General features: G+C 45.0%; 1 protein-coding gene across 2 annotated transcripts; it reads right to left on the bottom strand.

The window, feature by feature from the left end:
* Nucleotides 1-3,002: 3,002 nt before the first annotated feature.
* LOC118990526 (ATPase PAAT-like) lies at nucleotides 3,003-15,709 on the bottom strand. 2 transcript variants are annotated; one of them, XM_037051122.1, is made up of 6 exons: nucleotides 15,419-15,707; nucleotides 14,464-14,667; nucleotides 13,559-13,628; nucleotides 11,236-11,442; nucleotides 9,610-10,064; nucleotides 3,003-3,502 (listed from the first exon to the last, which is right to left on the bottom strand). In XM_037051122.1, exons 1-5 carry the CDS (start codon nucleotides 15,580-15,582, stop codon nucleotides 9,990-9,992), a joined length of 720 nt encoding a protein of 239 aa, XP_036907017.1. In that variant the 5' UTR covers nucleotides 15,583-15,707; the 3' UTR covers nucleotides 3,003-3,502; nucleotides 9,610-9,989. The 2 variants fall into 2 exon arrangements, with proteins under 2 accessions (XP_036907017.1, XP_036907016.1); XM_037051121.1 differs by lacking the exons at nucleotides 3,003-3,502; nucleotides 9,610-10,064 and adding an exon at nucleotides 10,678-10,897 and having other exon boundaries at nucleotides 15,419-15,709.
* Between the last annotated feature and the right edge of the window lie 1,759 nt (nucleotides 15,710-17,468).

Here is a 17,468-nt window from a genome sequence, read left to right as displayed (position 1 = left end):
ATCTGAAAATCTGCCGTTATCTCCAACCACCAACCCTGAGTTCTGTTCGTGGTCCTGGCTCTGAAGGTGGGGTTGGGGCCACACTCGCAGGGACATTTTGTAATCCATGAAGGAGCTACAAATACCAGAAGCCGTATGACTTAAGAAGGGCTCAATCCGAAGTGAGACAGATTGCTCCTGAATGACAAAGGAAGTACTATCTTTTTTAAAAAACAAATTTTAAAGTGTTTATTTCCTTTAAAGATTTTATTTATTTATTTATATAGAGAGGGGAAGGGAGGGGGGAAGGGAGGGGGGAAGGGAGGGAGAAAGGGGGAGAAACATCAATGCATGGTTGACACTCATCCGCCCCCAACTGAGGACCTGGCCTGCAACCTGCACATGTGCCCTGACTGGGAATTGAACTGGTGACCCTTTGGTTGACAGGCCGGTGCTCAACCCACTGAGCCACACCAGCCAGGGTGGAAATTCAATCTTGTAGCTATAAATGCTGTGAATGTCCCACAAACTAGAAAAGGCTAGAAAAAGGAACGTGCGAATCCTCACCGGCTGTGGTAGCAATGCGTCTTGTGTTCCGTGTTCCTGTGCAGTATCACAAAACTGAGAGAGGCATACACAAATACATAAATACACAAAGGGTCACTGGGAATAAGGCAATTCTATTAACTTAGGCTAAGTCGTGTCCAAAATGGGCACATTCGTTTTTCAGGTGCAAACACATCACACCTCGGCACCCAGGCAATAGTTATAGTTTCTGAAAATTAAGCCTGCCAGCGAGAGCCGCCTACCCCTGAGTCCCGTGCCTCACCCCTCCGGCGCGGAGCCGCAGTGCGTGGCACTGCAGCATCCCAGGACAGGGCTCGGAGAGTGAGAGCCTGCATCGGCTCAGAAAAGGAGCGCTCCTTACGCTTTCTGGGTTGACTGACACAAAACGAGGCAACTTCCCTTGCCTTACATTCAACAGTAAATCTAAAGTTGCAACCTTCACAAGCAGCAGGCTGGGTCTGATGCTTCTCTCCTGTTCACTCTGCCCTCTACCGAGGCAAACGCTGCAGCATCCCAGTGTGTGGGCAGAGGTGCCCAACACTGCGTCTTACTCTCTCAGATGAACAGTACAAAACGTTAATGCGTGATCTGAGTTAAAGGTTCCAAGTCTTAAGTATCCAATTTTTCAAGCACAATTAGGAAAAAAATTACCAAATACTCCGAGCATTATTTTTCATACTTCCAGGACTATGAAATAAGGTTTTTTTTATAAATAAAACACACTTCTATCAAACACATTGCTTTAGAAATCCTTAAAAAGTTTCATTTGCAACCAAAATAACTCATGACCTGGGACTTCCGGCCAAGATGGGGGCACAGGTAGATACACTTTGCCTCCCTGCACAACCAAAGAAGGACAATAACAAATTTAAAAACAAACAACAACCAGAAGTGACAGAAAATTTAACTGTATGGCTGTCTGACACCCAACAAGGAATTAAAGAAGAAACATTCACCCAGACCAGTAGGAGGGGAGGAGCGGGCAGGGGGACAGAGAGGACTCACGGCAAGGCGGCGGCTACAGGACTGGGCTGGCGAGGCAGCAGCTGGCGGAGCAGGCCGTCCCACACCTGCGTGCGGATAAACTGGGAGGAACAGTGGGGAGTGAGACCACATAACCCAGGGTTCCAGCACTGGGAAGTAAATCCTCAAGACCTCTAACTGAAAAACCCTGTGGGGGTTCAGGATACAGGAGAAACTCCCAGACTTACAGGAGAGTTTGTTGGAGAGACCCACGGAGTTATAGAAGCCCACCCACATGGGAATCAGCACCAGAAGGGTCCAATTTGCTTGTGGGTAGTGGGGAAAGTAACTGGAAATTGGCTGAGATCTGAGCAAGCGGCACTGTTCCCTCTCTTACTCCTCCCCCCCCATACAGCAGCACAACACAGCTACCTGGGTTGCCCCGCCCTCGTGAATACCTAAGGCCCCGCCCCTTACTAACAGGTGCACCAAAGAAAGTATGGCTCAAATGAAAGAACAGATCAAAGCTCCAGAAAAAATACAACTAAGCGATGAAGAGAAAGCCAGCCTATCAGATGCAGAGTTCAAAACACTGGTAATCAGGATGCTCACAGAACTGGTTGAGTGTGGTTGCAAAATAGAGGAAAAAGTGAAGGCTATGGAAAGTGAAATCAAGGAAAATGTATAGGGAACCAACCGTGCTGGAAAGGAAACTGGGACTCAAATCAATGGTTTAGAGAAGGAAGAAATGAACATTCAACTAAAGCAGAAGGAAGAAACAGAAATTCAAAAATATAAGGAGAGGCTTAGGAATCTCCGGGACAACTTTAAATGTTCCAACATTCAAATCACAGAGGTGCCGGCAGGAGAAGAGGAAGAACAAGAATTGAAAACTTATTTGAAAACATAATGAAGGAGAACTTCCCCAGTCTGGCAAAGGAAATAAGACTTCCAGGAAGTCCAGAAAGCTCAGAGAGTCCCAAAGAAGCTGGACCCAAGGAAGCACACACCAAGGCACATCATAATTACATTAGCCAAGATTAAAGATAAAGAGAAAATCTTAAAAGCAGCAAGAGAAAAGGAGACAGTCACCTACAAAGGAGCTCCCATAAGACTATCAGCTGATTTCTCCAAAGAAACCTTACAGGCAAGAAGGGGCTGGAGAGAAGTATTCAGAGTCATGAAAGGCAAGGACCTACATCCAAGCTTACTCTATCCAACAAAGCTTTCATTTAGAATGGAAGGGCAGATAACGCGCTTCCCAGATAAGTTCAAATTAAAGGAGTTCATCCTCACCAAGCCCTTATTATACAAAATGTTAAAGGGACTTATCTAAGAAATAGAAGATTTAAAGATATGAACAGTAAAATGACAAGAAACTCACAACTATCAACAACTGAACTAAAAACAAAACAAAACAAAAACAAAAACAAACTAAGCAAACAATAGAGCAGGAACAGCATCACAGAATGGAGATCACATGGAGAGTTATCAGCAGGGAAGAGGAGCAGGGGGAACAGAACAACTGTAAAAGAATAATCAATAAAATACATTTAAAATATAACTTACGGCCCAATCAGGTTCACTCGTAGTGAACAGGACTAGATTTGCAACAACACGTTCAGTTCAAATGAGCCCTGGGGTCACTCACGTAAGTGATAAACCTCAGAGGACGTTAGATACTTGCTGAGCTGTTGGGGCTGGGCTCTGTAGTCAATACGTGACAAAAGTCTGTAGTCCGCTGTGCACGTGGAGCACTCATCTTTCTCCGTTTGAAAGCCCTTCCCCGGAGTCCCAGCGCCGCAGAGGCCCCCCGGTGGGTGGGGAGCTGGGATTCTGCAGCAAGTTGACCAGCGAGGCGATCTTCTCATCTATGTGCTCCTGGAGGGCGCGGATCCGCTGGTCGATGTGGTCCATGAGTTTCTTTTCCATCAGGTCCATGTTTTTAGAAAGAATCTTTTCCAAGTAGGCGCAAACAGGCTGCTCACCCATTCTAAAGATAAATTTAAAAATAATAATACAACAACTATCTCTAATGTTGTAACAAAAACAACCAAACTATACAACAAGCAGCCAATATACAAATGCTGAATTTTGTCATCACAACTGTGCTCTGTCTCCTTACCACATTTCTAGAGTCTAAAATAGACGCAAAGGGCGACCACAAACCTGAATGCCCAAAGCATTGTTCGTTTAACTTGGTAAACATTTAAGCAAACCATTAAAGTGAGAATATGAAATGAGGACAGAATTTCTACCCTCAAAGAACAAGTCTTTAGAAATGGTCTTTTTGATTTTGAACTCCAAATCAAAACTGGTCTTGCTGAATGCATGTTTAAGGTCTCCACGTACGCAGTCTTTTCTCAAGCAATTTCAAGTTGTGTCTTTTTTCATCCCCACAACCTTACTGACGTACTGGAAGGCTCTGCACTGATTTGAAAACATTTCAAAATAAATGTAACTGGACTGGGCCAATGAAACATAATACAAAACACACCAGTTTCTAAAGTTCACAATGGACGAGCTTTAGAAACTGGCATCAGGCTACTACACCAGAAAACGCTGGCATGTCCATGGGCTTTTCAGGGGTCCCATGGTCAAGTTACTTTTATAATAACCCCAATATATCATTGGAACGTACCATCCTCACATTCTCTCGAATGTACAGGACATTTTCCAGTCTACACAATATAAAATGTCATTGCTCTGACGACTAACGCAGGATGTGTGATTGCCTATTCTTCTGTTTCCTACAGTTTGCTAAGGTAGTAGGTTTTGGGTATCAATATTTTTTCAGAGATTAACTTATTTTTTCTGACAACTTCTACTGCGGTCATACTAGACACTGAGTATGCATGCTACAATGAAATATATTTGAGAATGCAAATAAAAGCTAATACAGATTTGCATAAATTTATGTAAATTCTCACTGAACTTCTTAAAACATTGCTTCATAAAAGTTGTGTTACTATATAATGGATTCATTGTTATTTTTAAACAAATAAATATTTTATATAATCTACATAAATAAGGTTTCTTTAGAATCCTCACTGATTTTTAAGAGTGTGAAGATCATAAAGTTGAGAACTACTCTAGAATATATGAAGATTTTGTACTTTATTTTCAATTAAGTGTAGATGCACAGAAATTGTGAAGGTACTCGAGTCCCTACTACCCTTCCCACCCAAAGGCTCCAACGGCCCAGCCTTACCCATCTACTCACCTTTCCCGTCAAAACCAAGAAACTGATGTGAGGACAGTGTGCGCACCATCTTCTCACATGTACGTACATGCATGTGGACATCACGGTGAAGACACCACACTACTCCTTAATGACAAAGATCCTCCCCCTGCCGCTCGTTTATTGTCCCATCCACCCCCCAAGTTCCCTCCATCTGCAGTACCCGGTGACCTCGACCCCGTTCTTCGTCCCCACCGTTTTATACAGGCAGACCTCATTTCACGGCGCTTTGCTTTGCTGTGCCTCACAGATGTTGCATTTTTTACAAACCAGAGGCAGAGCCTCCACCAGTGAAAAGATTGTGACTCACTGTGTCACCACACTCTCTACTGCGGTCTGGAGTGGGGCCCGCAGCGCCCCCAGGGCATGCCAGCACAGATGGAATCATGCAGTGTGTGACCTCTTGTCACTCGGCACAATGCCCTTGAGAACCATCCAGACTTGTGTGGGTATCAACAGTTCATTCCTTTTAATTGCTGATTAGCATCCGTGATTTGGATATAGCACTGTCTGTTTAACCACTCAACCGTTTTAAGACATTTTGAGTGTTTCCAGTTTGGGGCTATTACATACAAATAAAGCTTCTATGAATAACATACACAGGTTTGTGTGTGATCATAAGCTTTTCATTTCTCTGAGATAAATGCCCAGGAGTACAAGGTCTGTCCAGAAAAAGTACAGCCACTGTTAATATAATGAGAACGGTTTGCATGACATCAGTGTAGCCTGGCAGTGAAGGAGAGTGGACCAAACAGCACATCTGTGAACAATGATGACTCTACTATAGTAGTCAGTGGGGGTGGTAGATGCCATTGAGTGAGTTTGGGTACTGTGTGGCTGTCACATTCAAAATGACTGAGTGAGTAGAGCAAAGAATCTGCATCAGATTTTGTGGTAAGCTTGAACATTCCTCCATGGAAACTATTCAGATGATTAGGAAGGCCGCAGCTATGAGCAACTGGTGATTGGCAGCTTCATCATGACAATGTGTCTGCTCACACATCACATCTTGTGCAGTTTTTTGGTGAAATATCAAATCACCCAGGTGACTCAGCCCCACTACAGCCCAAATTTGGCGCCCTGCAACTTCTGTTTTTTCCCAAAACTAGAATTATTTTGAAAGGGAAGTGATTTCTGACTGCCAATGAGATTCAGAAGAAGGCAAAGGAGCAGCTGATGGTGACTGGGAGAACTGTGTGAGGTCTCAAAGTGCCTACTTTGAAGGGGACAGAGGTGTCATTGTCTTCCATACAATGTCTCTTGTATCTTCTTTAATAAATGTTTCCATTTTTCATATTACATGGCTGGATACTTTCTAGACAGACCTCATATGACTGTTGGGTCTCATGGTAACTGTGTTTAATTTTCAAGACACTGCCAAAATATTTTTTAGACTGGCTGTGCCATTTACATCCCCACCGGCAATGTATGAGAGGTCAGATCCTCCTCGTCCTCGTTGGCGTTTGGTACTGCTTCCATTTTTTAAGCTTTCTCTTTCAGTCATTTGAATAACTTTGCAGTGTTATCTTGCTGTGGTTTCTGTTTGCATTTCCCTAGTAGCCAGGTGGTCAGCCCCAGTCGTTTGTTCATGTGATTATCTATTTGTACATCTGGTAAATGTCTCCCGGTGTCTTTTGCCCGCGTTCCAACTGGGTTTTTTTAAATTTTGAGTTTTGAGAGTTCTTTACATACAGGGTGGGGGGGAAAGGCTTACAGTTATAAGCATGTGAACCAGTTTATTCTTGTTTTAATCCTCAGCTGGGGATAGGGTTTTTATTGATTTTAGAGAGAGAGGGAGGGAGGGAGGGAAACACTGATGTGAGAGAAACACCAATTGGTGGCCTCACGTGCCTCAACTGGGGATTGCACCCACAAAGTTTTGGTGTATGGGTGACGCTCCAAATGAGCCAGCCACCGGGCCCACAATTGATTCCTGTAGTATTATGTATTAATTATTGTACTATTTTCCAACTGTAAGCCTACTTTTGTCACCCTCCCCCCATATTTTAAGTAGTTTATTTGTTGGACTTTTTACAAATATTTCTCCCCACTTTGTAGTTTAGATTTTAGTTTACTGGGCTAAAGTTTTGCAGTTTGATGGGCCTACCACAGCAGATTTTCAATTACCTTGCTTTTGGCATCATTTCTAAGGAGGTGTTTCCAAGTCTTAGGTTCCCAAGATTTTCTCCCAAGTATCACTAGAAAAGTTTTATAGCTTTGTGCTTTATGCTGAAGTCCACGATCCATTTCAATGTAGTTTTTGCACAAAGTATGAGGTTGAGGTCATGGTCCACATTTTGCCCACAAGAAACTCCGTTGCCCCTGCTCCGTGGGTCACAGAGACTGTCCCTGCCCCATGGAACTGCTGTTGTGCCTTCATCACAAATCAGCTGGCCACACTTGTGTGAGGCTCTTTCTGTGTCTTCTATTGCACTGATCTGTACATCTGTCCCTCGGCCAACACAGTCTGAGTATTGCAGCTATGTCTGGAAATAAAGTGATTGCTCTCACTTTATTTTTTCAAAATTATTCCAGCTATTCTACCTCCTTTATCTTTCCATTTCCAAATTTTAGAATAATCTTATCTATGTTTACAAAACCTTCCTTAGCTTTTTATAGAAATACCTCAATTTGGGGAACACTGACGTTTTTACTATGTTGAGTCTTTAAATCCATGAATATGGTACATCTCTCCACTTATTTAGGCCTTCTCTGATTCATTTCATTAGCATCTTATAATTTACAGTCTATAGATCTGCATATATTTTGTTGAGTTTTCATATATTTTTAATTACTTCTATAGTTAATATTTTCTATAGATTTATATGTATTGTTATGAATCTTGTTTTCTTTAGAACAATCTAATTTTGGTATCAGGATATACTGGCTTTGTGAAATGCATTGAGAAGTCTCCCCTCCTCTTCTGTTCTTTGGAAGTGTATACATTTGGTGTTCTTTAAATGTTTGGTGGAATTCTGCACTGAAACCAGCTGGACCTGGACCTTGCTCTCCATGCACTTCCAAACCATGAATCTAGCACTTTCGGTGGTTGTAGGACGGCCTCGCGTTGTTCGTAGGTTTTGTCTTGGTTGAGTTTGGGAGTTTGTGGTTTTCGAGGGCTTCATGCATTTCATCTAAATTGTCAGGTATGCGCACAAAGTAATTGGCAATATTCCCTTACCATTTTAATGGCCCGAGAACTTATAGTGGTATCTCCTGTTACATTTGCGATACTGGTGGTTTCTGTCCTCTTTGCCAGACTTGGCAGCCAGCCCTACTACAAGTGAATCAATGTCACTGAAATATTTAAAGAATCAGCATTTTGCTTGATTTTCTTTGTAGTTTCCATTTCATATATTGTTGACTTCTACTTTGTCATTTCTGTATTTCAGTTTGCTTTGGGTTTATTTTGCTGGGCTTTTAAATAAAACATTCAATTTGATGGATGGTTGGAGGGCCATTCTGACTGTGACTTCATCGTGGCTGAGTGTCCCAGTTTTGTTATTGAGACCTCTCCCATTTCACAACGCAGGCATCCAGTCCTGTAAATTCTGCCTCAGCACTTTCAGCTGCACCCAAAGAAGTCTCGTGTGTTGTTACGTTCATCATTACCATGCAGTTTTTAAAATGTCTGTTGAGATTTCCTTCTTGAACCATAGATTATTTAGAACTATGTTATTTAATCTCCAAAGGTTTGATAATTTTCTTGCCTTTTCATCAATTTCTAGTTGGATTGGATTCATTTATGGTCAGAGAAGATTTCAAAAACTGGAGAAGTTTTCCAAGTCCAGTTTTCCAAGTCCAGATCCACCTCAGAAGGAGCCTTCCTCACTTGGGAGTTAAGACAAAACTAGGGAGCCTTGCAGAGAAGGTGTTTGCAGAATGGGTTTCAGGTTCTTCAGATGGTAAATAGGCTTCTCCAGTGTCGTGTTAAGTTTTCCAAGTCTCAAAAAAACAAAACAAAACTGGACTTGGAAAACTTACAGCTTTCCTACCTACCATACTTTGTAGGATTTCAATCCTTTTAATTTTGGTTTACTTTATAAGATACAGTCTATCTTTGTGAGTCTTCCATGGACGCTGGAAAAAACGTGTTTTCTGCTGCTGTTGGTGGGGTTTTCTCCAAATGTCAATTAGACCCTGCTGACAGGTGGTGCTGTTTGGTTCCAAACTAACGCTGCTGCCTCACTTTCAGACGGAAACTCTAAGATAAGGGAGACGAAGGGCGTGGCACAGTGGCGAAGCCAGAACAAGGGCCTGAGTCCCCATTCCCGTCTAGGACGCTATTTTGATAAGCTCTGTTTATGTAAGGATAGGGAATGTACTACTTACCTGTCTCTTAGATGTATGCTGCTAAAGCATGGGATTATAAAATCCAGGGATAAGAGACTGTTTACTATAAATAAAGGTCATCCTAATATAGTTTTGATTATTCCAAAATTAGCCTAAGTCAAAGACGATCTAACTACAAAACTCTGCTACCAGGGCATGCCTAACACACCCAGCCAAACGATACAAATAAAGACAATGTAAAGATCACGAGTCCACACTATTCTCTCTTGATGCAAATAACTTCCCATTGCAACCTCCATCGGACGGTTGTAACCCTTTCACAACAATCCCTGAGACGTCTGTAACACCTCTACTTTTGCACACCTATTTCAAAGCAACCAGTTTCACTGTGTATAATGGTGATTCCTTAAGATAAGTCTGTTAATGGTAAAATGTAAAAGCTCCTGAAATTATGTTTGGAAACTCAGTCAGTACTCAGGCAGCCTCCCTGAGACTTATCTTCTCTCTTCCATTCATTCCCCCATCTACCAAACCTAAACGAGGTTTGTCTTAAAATAAATACTTACGCCACACCAGTGATGCTGTCGCTGGGCTTGGTGACAGTGCCCGGCCGCTCGGCCTTATGGCCCACACGGAGCCCATTAACTTGACTGCACAGATTCTGCAGAAGAGGCAGCAGCTCGGAGTCCGGTGTACCTGAGCGGTCACTTGCTTTCTTTGGTAGGAAAGAAGATACCGAGTTCTTAAGGTCAACCCCAGGAAGAGAACGGTTTGGTGGCATGACTGGACACTCTTCAAGGTCTGTCATGTTGCCTCCAGTGGGTGGCCGCGTCCTTCTGTCAGTGTGAGCTTCTGAGTTACCAGTCACGTGTCCAGGAGTCAACCCAGCTCCGAAAGGAAAAAGTGTGGAGGGTGACCTGTCCCAGACTGCTGACGGAGACGACGCCTACAGGCCCATCATTCCTGTGAGCACAGTCTTTCCCAAAATCGACTGAAGCTGCTCTCCGATGGAAACACAATTCTAAGCCAAGGAAATAAGTAAATGTCGCTATTAATAACGATGACAGCTACCTCTGGGAGTAATTTAGAATCAGGCAATGCGCATCCTTTCATTGGACACTCAACACAACCACAGGAGGTATGCTACTCTCCAACATTAAGTGTCCCTGTCCTCTGCTAGGGGGACACCTCTCAAAACCTCCCTTCCACTCTGCCGCCCCCAACCTGTGTTCCTGATGCTCACAACACCCCCCCCCACGTTTTATTCACCTCTAATATTCAGAATCCCAACATTGAAAGCTTGCTTTCCCAAGCAGTCTCCTCTCGTGGGCTCCATGTGTATTATTGGTGTCATCGTCTAAAAACATCAATTTCAGGGCTCCCTCTCCTTTTCACCCACAATCCCAACTCCCAGTTAGCTGTCAGGCCCTCCCCACCCCATCGTGCTGGCAGCTCACAGCCCGGCACCAGGCTGCTGTGTCCGTCGTCCCACCCTCACGAACCCTCATGGGGGCGAGGGAGTAACGGGCAGCTGCCCTCCTTCTGGTCGTCTCCCCTGGACAGCGTCCCCTTTCCTCTGGCTCACCCTGCACACAGCGTGGACTAGCGCATCTTCAAAGGGCAATGCGAAACCCTCCAGACTTTAAAATCAGCACCCAAAGCCCTGTGCCCCGGGCCTGATCTACTTCAAACTCCCCCTGTCACTTCTTGGCTCCACATTCATGAACGTATCTCCATGTCCTAGCCCTGTCCTGTTCCCTTTAATGTGGAAGATTTAACGCATACTATTTTCTGTCTGTGAACTTGCATCCCTCCAAGTTTACTTGCCTGATCCAAGCCTTCTCCTTTAAAGGCCTACACAAATAAGACTATAAAGACCCTTAAAGACACGATATAGAAAATTGATCTTTAAGCCTTGTCAAGTGCTCGAAACGCGCCTTAGTCACTGAGAAGGGGGGTAGTGGGTGCTGGCTGAAAGAGCGAGTGACTAAATCTATGAAAAATTGTGAAGATCTGCAACAAAATATTTTGTGAGACACTAGGTCGACACAATGCGATTTTTACAAAAGTAAACAGCTACTAGGCAAATCAACAATAAAAGTTCAAAGAAAAAACTTAAGTTCGTATATATTATAAAAGCCATTAATTTTAAAAACTTTTGATGTCCAGAAAAAAACTCCCCTCCCGCTCACCTGCTGCTGGAAGCTGACCATACGCATCAGCTGCTGAGCCCCGGGTGACAGCGTGGACCCCATGGAGCGCACGATGGTCTGGACCCGCTGCAGGTCCACCCCTGCGCCCACCGGGGGAGAGCATGTGGAAGAACGTGCGGAGGCCGGTCTCACGTGCACCACGACTTTGCTGATGACCACACGCTGCTTTTCACCAAAGGAGAGCAACTATTGTAAAACAAAGAAGTTCCAGGGAAAATAATATTAAGGAATAATCACTACTTAAGGTTAATATTTTTTGTCCAAACTAGCAGTAGTGAAGTATTTGGGAAAGCAAATATAAACTTCAAATACATGTTCATGTTAAAGTGTTCCCTAAAATTGTAAAGGTCAGCACTTCGAATTTATTACGAGGCTAGAATAACTATTTATGTAAAAGAATGTTATTTTCAAACTGAAAAAATATATATTATACAAAAAGGGTAAATAAAGTTTCCTGTCTTAATTTAAGGAATAAAAATAAACTATTTCAAAAAGATAACATACCACAGCCAGCTATAATTTAACACAAAATAAGGATATTCAGAAGATCTTTCAACGTATGTCTTGAAATCCTAAATATAAGCCAGTGTTTTACGATTTAGAATTTTAAGCGAAAGTCAAGATGGTCTAACATTACCTGCTGGCTCACGCACAGAAAAGATGAGGTTCAGGGTCATTTTCTAGTTTGTCGCAGGGCTACGCAATCAGCGCAAGTCAAGCTGGGACTCAGCCGCTCTGGCTTCCACAGCAGTGTTCAGACACGGGCCTCAGCAACTATTACTTTTAACTCTCACTTACTATTGCCCCCGAATGGGCTTCAGTAGACTTAGAATTTCCCTAAATGAAACGACCCTTTGTGCTGCCAGTTACTTTCACAGAACAGTTACAAAAATACTTCCCTTCAGAGACACACGGAACCACCCGTATGTAACCTGAACATAGAGGTCGAACTATACCCATGATCCAGACACTCTGAATGCGGTACCAAAGAGGTGACTGTCCTCAGCAACTAAGGAACCTTCCCGGTTACATTTATACTCCTATCTCCCAACCTCCCTGCGATCCCCTTTCTGCTTTTTAATCCCCGTGTCTTTCCTTACCACTAAACATTGCAGATTCTCCTCTCTGAGTTGGCCTACTGTCTGTCTCGCCCACTCAGCAACGTGAGGGCAGTCATTCCAGTTTATTATATTACTGCTAACGACTACATGCTTACTACCATGCCTGCCATCCGTAGGCACTCAAACATTTGTTGAATGAATATTTCATACTGAATGAACCACTTTATTTAAATAAATCTGGGAGCTATTGCTATATACTATCTGAAACAGCATCTTGGAATAACCAGTCCTGTAAATATATTACCTGCCTGCTTTTACTGAGATATACTATAGTTCACATGCCATCAACCATTTGAAGTGTACAGTCTGGTACACTTCAGTATACACTTTAGCATACGAGGATGTGCAGAGTTGTGTACCCGTCACCACAATTTTAGAGCACCGCCCCAAAGGCAACCCTACATCATTGGTTTTCACCCCCCATTCTCCCGTGGCCCAACTCCTACCCTCCAGCCCTTGACCACAACTAATTGAGTTTCAGTCTCTATGGATTTGCCTATTCTGGCTGTTTCAGACATCTATGGAATCATACAACATGTCATCCTTTGTGATTGACTCTTTTATTTCCAAGGTTCACCCATGCTTGTAGTATGCAGCAGCAACTGATTGATTTTCATTACTGAGTGCTTTTCCATTTCACGTGTGTACCATATCTTGTTCACCCATTCATTAGGGGATGAATATTTGGGCTGTTTCTACCTTACGGCTATCAGAAATGATGATGCTATGAACATTCACGTACACAGGGATGATTTATTTTTTTAACACTCTAATTTACCCATGAATTGGTTCCAAAGAGATAATGAGATCTGCCTAATGTCACTCAGCTAGTATGTAACAAAGCAGAATTACTATTCTGGGCTTATGATGTCCAGCTCAGAACCCTTTCTCCACATTTCAGCACATCACAAAAGCTCACCTCGACCTACTTTTTATACTCAAGACAGCAGTCCACATTCTTTCAACTTCTAGATGCTCTTCTCTAGAACTCCTCTAATTCCTTTATATATATATAAAATGGAGCCAAAACTGCCTGTGGTTGTTTCAACAGTATAGTTTTATATAAAGATAACCTACAACAAAGTTGGATTAATTGTATTACCAAACCAACAGAAATTAAGTACAAATTATACAAAAGCATTTGCAGTTGTCAAATTAGTTAAAATTTAGTGATGACTTACCTTGATTTTACAAGCAAGAGTGGGAGACTCCAATTTTAAACACTTTTTGTAGAAAATAATTTCAGGTTCACTAAAAACAAAATAGGACTTAAAATATTTTTACTTTTATTACCATTTTTAATAGCTACACTTAAAAACAAACAGTTTCTTGGCACTTACTTAAACCCCGAGATTCAATTTGTCTGGCAAGGGACAAAGAGTTGGGGGTCCCTATGCGAGTGACTTGGTAGTAAGCACTATGCCTGCTCTTTCTACCCTAGTGAGAGAATGAAATGAGCGGATGTCTATAAAACCACGTAGCACAGAGCATACAGTAAAGCTCAATAAATGTACCTTTTAGTTTCCATATGCACAATATATAAAATAGTCCATATTTTGAGTCATGCTAAGGAGAGCTTAGGGTGGAATCTTTGTGTAAGAGCCAAAAGGAAAAATATCGAATTACAACAGGATGGATTATGGATTAAAAAGGCTGAATTGGCCCAGCCTCGGGCCTGTGTGACACATGTGATGTCTCCCTTCCAAAAGAAAAACAAAACTGTTCAGAGTCCCACATTGCCTGTCAAGGTAACTTCCGGAAAACAGACCACTGTGAGTTCATGTTGAAAGCCAAGCAGCAGCAACAAGAGCCACATTCTAGGCAGCCTATATAGTGTGACTGACTAGTACAACCCTCTAGTCACTTCCCCTCTCTTAGCTCTAAATTTCCCTACTTATGAAAATAAGAAAGCTGATCTAGACCGTCTAAAAGATCCCTAAAGGTCTAACATTCTATTCCTGCTGACCTGTTTTATCTTCTCCCCCTCATGCCCGGCACCAATGTCAGAGAATCCACCTATCCTGCGAGCGTAGGAAAAGAAGCACACTATTTCAGAAGAACACGCACACACGCAGAAGCCACAAACCTCTTCTCCAGAACATCAGGAACAGTCTTGCCCCGACTGGTTCCACTGTACTCCTCTCCTACGTACACCTCCATATTTCTCGCCGAACTTAAAATGCCAACAGAAACCATTTCTTCACCTCCGTCAGCATCACAGCGCAGGTAAAGGAAGCAGGGGGGTTCCTCTGGGCTGTTCAGGCTCCTTTTCAAAATCACTGGATCCTGGCTAAAAAGAACATAAGAATATTATACAGTATAGTTCTCTGAACACGGTTACTAACCCACTTACTAAGCCGTATTTCTTGTATTCACTGCCATTTGCCTTTGGGGTTCACGCACCGCCCCAAGCCCCCAACAAATGCTCAATGCAAAGCCATCAAGAAATGGATACTTCACACATCAGGGCTTTCTCCTACGTTTTCCCTTGATCACCGACATCGTACTCAATCTCCCGTTATTGCTTCTCATTTAATTTAAAGCTCACCAGACACCAGTTCTGTGCAGAAGAGTGGGAAGCACAATATGATAAAAGACAGAGTGTATCTTTTGCAAAAATTAAGAGAATGGAGATTCTCAACTGCTGACATTTTTTCACGTCTCTTTTGGTTGGCAGGAGGCGGACAGGAGCTTTCTGTTTATTTGGGGGATAGAGGCGGGTTCCGTTTGTGACAGGTGCACTCAAGGGCTGACCTGAGGGAGTTACCCGCGTTTGTGTGAAATGCCTTTTGCAGGTCACCCGCCCAGAAGCCCCTGCACCCGACAACCCACGCCATGCAGTCACCCCGGCCCTCCAACCACCCAGGCCCTGTCCCTCGCCCACGCGGGCCCAGGCCTCCCTGCACTGACCATTCACCACCTCCGCTCCCGGATCCCAGGCCCAGATCCTCTCCCCTCACGGCCCCCGCCTCCCCTCACCACGCCCCCCAGGAGCCTGGCTGTCCCCGAGCAGCCAGCCCGTCCTAGCTGACCAGGCGCACCCTGGGGCAGGCGGCACCAGCAGCTCATCCCACTCCAAGTCCTGGGCGCCGACACCAGCTCTGGTGACAAGGAGGCTCTGGTCCAGGACCCCGTCTGTGGCATCCCAGGAAGAGGCCAGCGACGGGCGGCGGGTCCACAGCCCATCCTCAGCCTGGGTATCCATTCAGCCACCTCCAGGCCAGGACAGCCCCGGAACCTGTCTCCGGGACTTGAGCTTCCTCCAGGGCGGAGGGGAGCTGATAAAGCCGAGCAACTTCCGGCCAGTGGGGCTTTAAACCCGACAACCTCGACCTGAACTCTCGCTCCTGCGGGGTGAGAACCGGGTGCGGTAGAAACGTCTGCATGAAGCGGGCCGGGAGACGCCCCCCATGAGGGGAGCATGCGCACTGACAGCACCGGCTCCCACCACGGGAGCTGTGCGCAGGCTTGGTGCGGTGGACGCGGGACTAGGTCCTTTTTTCTGCGTCGCCCCCAGAAAGAAGAAGGGCGATGGACGACGGTTGATGGGCGGCCCGGGAGGGTTGACCTAATGAAGAGAGTGTGTCATCAGACAGTCGTGGTGTCGTCGCTCCACGCCACCTGAAGGACTTTGCAGACACCCCCGGAGAGGGTGGCCGGGCATCCCGAGGACTGCAGGGGAGCGCACGGCGGCGCGGGGCCGGGCGTGGAGCTGGCGTTTCCTTTTAACTCTTCCTTCTCTGCCCACACACGCTCTCCCCCTAGACAGTGGTCAGGTGAACGCTGGCGGTGTGGCGTTAGCAGGCGGAGGCTGACCGGAGTCCCGGGGCGGCGCTGGGGCACGCCGGACCGGGGGACACCCGCATCATGGCTGTGGACCCGCGGCAGTGGCGCTGGGGGCGTGGAGACCCCAGCGCTCAGGCTGCAGGAAGCGGGGGTGGGGGGGGGGCACGCGCGGATGATCTGCGCCCCTGGTCTGGGCTGAGCGAGCAGAACCGGGGCAGGGGGCCTGGGGTCTCTGGTGAAGTAGAATCCCAGCTGGGGCTGGAAGGGTTTGGAAAAGCTGGCGGAGATGCGACTTTCTGGATGTCCCGCGGGACAGGGAGGTAAATAATGACGCCTCTTTGCGTCTCTCCGTTACCCTCCCCTCATTCTGGGCCGCCCCACCGCCCCGTCCCTGCATCCGATGCCTGATGGCCGCTGACACTCCACTTGTTCACAGACACCCATGCAGCTCTTGATCTGCCCCCACTGCGACTGGCCTTACTATCTCTGTCCTCCATTCTGTGGATGGGTTTTATGAGGGCCAGTAGCCCAAACTGGGAAGAATGTCTCCGTCTTTATTTCTGCTCACCTCGCACTGAAATTTGATCACCTCGCACTGAAATTTGATCGCACTTTAGTGATCAGTATAAAACAGCAAACCCCAGCAGGGTCACCAGCACCTGGGAACTTGTCGCTCAAATTAATCCCTGACATTTTCACATCGCATTAGTTGCTTACCGCTATCGTAAAACTTGATCAGAACTTCAAAATTGTAGCCATTAGACTACCTCCACGACTTTTATGAGACAGTTTTCTTAAGGTATAATTAGCATACAGTAAGAGTCACAAGTTTTAGGAAAGAATCCCCTGCCCATTGACAAATGCACGTAGTTACACAGTGAGCCCAGGTGTGGATAGGCTGAGATTCGTGTGTGGAAGCCCGAGTCCTGCCGGTGCCCCTGGCGCCGTGTCTGTTTGTAAAGAAGCATGGATACCACTATATTAAACGTTTGGTTTCGAAAATATGTTGTGAGTATATTTCAATTTCCTCGATTTCCTTTGTAATCCTGTATATTTTATGTTGCATACTCCAATGGGTTACTTGGAAAAGGGTCCATAGTCTTCATCAGACTGTGTCTTGTCCATGACACAAAGGAACATTATTGGCTTCAGTCATTGCCCATTTTCCCACTGGCCACCTCAGAGTAGGACACCAGACAGGCACCTTTCGGCCTGCAGGGACGGGCTGGTTAGTGACAGGTCCGAAAGCGGCAGAATGGTGCTGAGTTTGCAGTTTGCTCTCCTTGATTTATTTTAGTCTCATTG

This window comes from Sturnira hondurensis, unplaced genomic scaffold (genome assembly GCF_014824575.4).
Source record: "Sturnira hondurensis isolate 20B ecotype Veracruz unplaced genomic scaffold, ASM1482457v3 Scaffold0007208, whole genome shotgun sequence".
NCBI lineage: Eukaryota > Metazoa > Chordata > Mammalia > Chiroptera > Phyllostomidae > Sturnira > Sturnira hondurensis.
Note: the sequence above shows the minus strand (reverse complement) of the source record. Positions and strands in the feature narration are given on the sequence as shown.